The sequence below is a fragment of the Ruditapes philippinarum genome, unplaced genomic scaffold (genome assembly GCF_026571515.1).
Source record: "Ruditapes philippinarum isolate M1 unplaced genomic scaffold, ASM2657151v2 ctg48_1_1_1_1, whole genome shotgun sequence".
Lineage (NCBI taxonomy): Eukaryota > Metazoa > Mollusca > Bivalvia > Venerida > Veneridae > Ruditapes > Ruditapes philippinarum.
In genome coordinates, this window is record NW_026863368.1 from 417131 (window position 1) to 422140 (window position 5010).

General features: G+C 34.5%; 1 protein-coding gene across 1 annotated transcript; it reads right to left on the reverse strand.

Annotated features, from left to right (window-relative positions):
* On the reverse strand, positions 1 to 4429 carry LOC132721939 (zinc finger protein 862-like). Its single transcript, XM_060706326.1, has 7 exons — positions 3575 to 4429; positions 2084 to 2991; positions 1583 to 1834; positions 1076 to 1261; positions 744 to 893; positions 394 to 604; positions 1 to 220 (listed from the first exon to the last, which is right to left on the reverse strand). Exons 1-4 carry the CDS (start codon positions 3795 to 3797, stop codon positions 1097 to 1099), a joined length of 1548 nt encoding a protein of 515 aa, XP_060562309.1. The 5' UTR covers positions 3798 to 4429; the 3' UTR covers positions 1 to 220; positions 394 to 604; positions 744 to 893; positions 1076 to 1096.
* Positions 4430 to 5010: the final 581 nt, after the last annotated feature.

Consider the following 5010-nt stretch of genomic DNA (forward strand, 5'->3'; position numbering starts at 1 on the left):
TTGTTTTGTTGTTGTTGTTTTTTTTTCAATTCCTCTGCTTAGACTTTCAGTCTTCTACATTTAGTTTTGGCCCATGAGTCAATTGCTTTTTCAAAGGGGAATTTCATAACATTGGGTCCCTCCACACTGATCATCATAAGTGCATTTAATGTCTCTGATTTCAGTCTGTTTCTCTGGTCAGTTTTAATTCTCTTTAAGGAAGAGAAACCTCTTTCACAATCTGAAATAAAAGAAAAAAACATTTGGTTTAAAGTAAGTAATGTTAACATAATTATAGAACTACTGTTCTTTTTTTCATTTATGTTACAATTTTACTTTTTGTTTTGCAGTTGAACAAAAACAATATTAAGTATGATAAAGTATCATTTTTCATAGTATCATATCTGTACTAACCAGCAGTGGAAGCTGGGATGAGAAGTCCAACAGAAGCTATCTTGGCCAGGTTAGGGAATGTTTCAGACAAGGATCCAGCTAACTTTTCCATAATAGTGTTGGCTGGGGCATGTTGAAGCTGTTGATCACTGTTAACTGTATGCTTCAGGACCTTAAATTCTGTCAGTGCATCAGCAGGGGAAAGGGATGACTTGAAACGTTCAGCAAGCATCTGAAAGAAGCAGTTACACATGATTGACAGAAGTCAAGAAATGCAATTTATATAACAGAATCCATTCCAGTAATAGAACTGTATCAGATTTAATATGGTTTTATTTGATTTGCCGGGAATCATGTAACACTTATATTACCTTGACTTCATCTGTGCCATACAGATCAAACTCCTCTCTGTCTTCTGGCCATAGGGAAGGGCTAAAGACTGTGAATGCTTCCAACTCAGAGATATTTGGAAATCTTTTCTCCAGGTTGTCTACCACAGCTTCACAAAAGGGATTGTATACCTTAAAATAAATGAAAAAAAAATAAAGGAAAAGATAAAATGAATAACTACACAACTATGTGCATTGAAATAGCATTTTTTTACTGTGAGAGAAAAAAATATGCTCAATATGATTTAATAATAATAAGTAAACTAATATTAATTAAAATGCAGATTATAAACTCATTAATTGGTTCAACTTACATGTTGCATGAAATGTTCAGTCTACTTCACTGTGGGGCTATGGAATTTGAAGGGCTGTTCTGCAAGGTCAGACATGACCTTGGGAAGGGTTTGGAAGTGTTCTCCGGGGTTCTCTTTCAAAGCCTTTACTGTTGAAATGGTTCCAGAAACAAGACTACCGACCATAGTGTATGCTCCATCTCTGGTCTAAAAAAAGAATTTATGAATATATATCTCAGACATTAAATTAACATGAATCAGTGAACTATTTGAATGAAACACCTTTACATAAATCATACTTGTTAACTATAGCATAGACTGTTAAATGTTGAATTCTGCTTAAGCCGGTGCTAGTTGGCGTGGATGGTTACTTGCACTTTCCAGTACAGTCCATGAACAGGCTCAATCAAACCGAGCCTGCAACATTTTCAATTTTGTTGTTTTGAACTTTCTATAGGGATTCCGTTTTTCTCTATTTTAACTGAAAATAATGTCAAAATGATATTAATCTAATATACACAGTTATACCTGGAAAGCACGTGATAAAGCTGAGAGGACTGGCAAAACATCAGACATCAGGTGTAAGGAGGCTACAAAGTCATAGTTTTGAATGAAACATGACAGTCCCTGGGCTTGAGCATCCCCTTTAGTTGCTTCATACTCTAGACTAGTGACAAGAGCTGGAAGACACCGTCTGACAGCACGCACTGCTTTGTCATGTGACAACCATCTGACATCTTTGGCCTCGGTGATCTTCACTGCTGGCTCATTTAAGACCATCTAAAAAAAGATTATTTTATTAAAACTCAATAGATCATGAATATTGCATATACAAAGTTATCTTCAGTATTGTGGATATGCCGCATTATATTTCAGGTAAATGCATTTATCTTAAATGGTACAATTGAATTGTTGGTCACTTGTATAAACTTGCAACAAACGATACCGTGATCAAAGTTTAAAGATGCTTGTGCTCACTAATATTTTGGTAATAAACAATATCAATGAACAATAATAATAAATGTGTACCTGGATTTCCTTTAGAGATGCTGTTCGTACAGCACTGTAGTTGTAAAATCTGAACAGCTGCTCAATTATCTTCTTAAATTTGTCCAGATACCTTATACCAGAAGCAGCCTGTGCAGCAGCTAGGGCCAAGCGATGGGCTACACAGTGGTTGGAAATAAGATGTGGGACTAAATTTGTAAGTTGGGTGCTGACTCCATTTTTTCTGCCAACCATGACTGCAGCACCATCACTCCCAAATGCACAAAGTTTGTGAAGGGGGAATTGGTTTTTATGTAGGAAGGTGAGAATAGCATCCTTGATTGTGTCAGCTTTTCCATTTGGAATACTGATTGTCTCTGCAAACACAGTTTTACTTTTCCCATCCTTGATGTATCTTACATAGAGAATTAGTTGACATGTTACACTTACATCTGTTGATTCATCTATCATGATGCTGAAGTACACAGAATTTTGAATTTCTAGTCTTATTGACTCCCATATTGTCTCCCCAAATAATTTAACTAACTCCTGCTTGTGCTCATCTGAATTGTACTTCGCATTGTTACCTTTCTCCAAACTGTTCAGGGCATCCACTCCTAAAGACTTAGCAACATCAATTAATGGCTGGTGTTTGGTGGTATGGGGAATTTCCTCCTTACATAGAAAATATAATAATGTCATGGAGGCTTTAAGGGCACTCCGATTCACATCTTCTTCCCTCACAAAACCGGCCTCAATACCGCCACCTGTTACAGCTTCAGCAGCATCAAACAACAAAGCCTCTTTATGTGAATCTGATTCCTTATGCAGACTGAGAGATGCCTTTCTTATGGAAGAACAGGGAATATCAATCCATACTGCTCGCCCAGGTATACACTTTTTAGGTCTTCTTTGATGTTTCTTACAGATTGAACATAACAAACCTTGACCTAATTTAAAAGAAAAACAATTTCATTTTATTCAAACTTGAAAAAAATGCCAAACGAAACTAAGATTTAAATAAAGGCACATTAATACTCATAAATGTTTAAATAATGTTTTTAGAGCATGTCAGGTGTCTGTTACCTTAAACGTAACGTTAAATTTTAAATAATTTTTTTAATAAAAGTAGCAAAGAAGTATTTTAAAAAATAAAAGCATTTAAAACCGGGGTATAATAGGCCTTTAAAAAAAACTGGGGTATAATGGGCCTTTAAAAAAAACTAATGCATGTCTTGTCGTTTTATTTGCTTATCAAAATAGTCAAAAGTCAGGAACAAATACACAATGAAAGTTTCTGTGTCTATTAACTAGACATGAATGATAGACCATCTCAATGAAAATTTCCATACTTAGAACGGAATTATAACGAAACGTAAATGACGGTAATTATTATTAACGATTGCTTTTTTAAGCAAGTGAGAGCAACCCTTTCAATTTTATTTCAAGTCAGATGTCTTTCTTACAAAAATACAATATCACAATAACAAACTGTTACATGATAAAAATTACGATAAAATTTTCATAAATTACCGTCTTCTGTTACGATCATCCATGGAAATGATTCTTTCCATTTTGGGTCAATGCCTGATTTTCTTTGATGTTTTGACGAGGGTTTGTCAGTTACTGTGACTGTGTCTTCACGACTTTCACAAGATAAGGATTCAGATACAATCGTTTCTTCGGAATTTTCTTTCCTTACTCTCTTAAAAAAACTCAGTAATGAGCCATTATTATCCGACTTCCTCTTACTCATGATTGATTCATTTATTTAATATTTAGGTGACGTTACCAGAAACACATTAAAGTTTATACTTGAAATGGTGAAAATTATTTCTTATGTACATTTTTATTGCCGTCATTGCTTTTGAAATATCCATTCGCGAAAACATTTATTAAGCGTGCTAAAACAAATCGGTGATAATTACATTTAGTCGTATACAATACTGTCAATAATCTTTATTAATTGGTCACTAATTTGTCATTCCTGGGTAGCGATAATTGTTTTCTTTGTCGCTTCAATGTTACAGATTTTTTAACCTGTGAAAAACTTTTAAGGTCATTTATATGTTTCACGTGTCATGAAGTACTTCAATCAACATCAAAGACGGTGACCGACGCAAAAGCAATGGGCGGGGCTAAAGAGCTCCACGCTACACGCGTTAAAAAATCGGACGTTGCCATTGGTTGAGCGCATACAGTCGCTGACACCGATTGACAGGTAGAGCGAGACAGCACGTGCCTTGTCTTCTACGAATAATATTGATCTGTTTATTCGACTGTTTCTTTGGGAATTAAGGGATGTCGGGGTAATTAACGCATGGCGCAATTATACCTCAATGCCGGAAGGCATGTCGTACGCGACATGCGATAATAGCCTGGCTAGAACCCTGGGTCTCTATTATATTATGATGATTGATGACATATATTTAAAATTGTATGCCAGTCTTTTTTAAATTGATCAATATTTCCACATTGGATAGCTTTTTCTTCATTTACCTTTAAAACATATGAAATATACTTTATAGCACCAGCAAAAGAGAGCATTGTTTTATTAGTTTTACATTTAAAAATATACATTTTGACATATAAAAGAACTAAATTGTTTACAATATCTATTGTATTGTTTCCTTTAGTGTAACCAAAAAGCATAGTTTCTTTATTCAAGTTTGGCATGTTTAGTTTATCTATACAAATTTCGTGTATTAATTTATTGCTGTGAATGCATTCCCAAAAGATATGTTCTATAGTTTCATCATGAAGATTACAAAGGCTACATAAGGGACTGTTAATATATTTCATTTTGAACAAAAGATTATTTGTACCTAAAATCCTATGGATAAGTCTTACTTGGAACCATTGTAAATAAGTATCTTTTGTCAATTTGAATGGTAAATTATATATATTCTTCCAGTATTCATCATTATTTGGGAGGCATAGTTTTTGTGACCATTTGACCTGACAAACGG

Coding starts and splice junctions, on each gene's coding strand:
- LOC132721939 (XM_060706326.1), bottom strand. CDS start 3,797: ATGAGTAAGAGGAAGTCGGATAATAATGGCTCATTACTGAGTTTTTTT. Junction 2,992..3,574: donor GATGATCGTAACAGAAGACG/GTAATTTATGAA, acceptor CTTTTAAATTAG/GTCAAGGTTTGTTATGTTCA. Junction 1,835..2,083: donor CATCTCTAAAGGAAATCCAG/GTACACATTTAT, acceptor ATCTTTTTTTAG/ATGGTCTTAAATGAGCCAGC.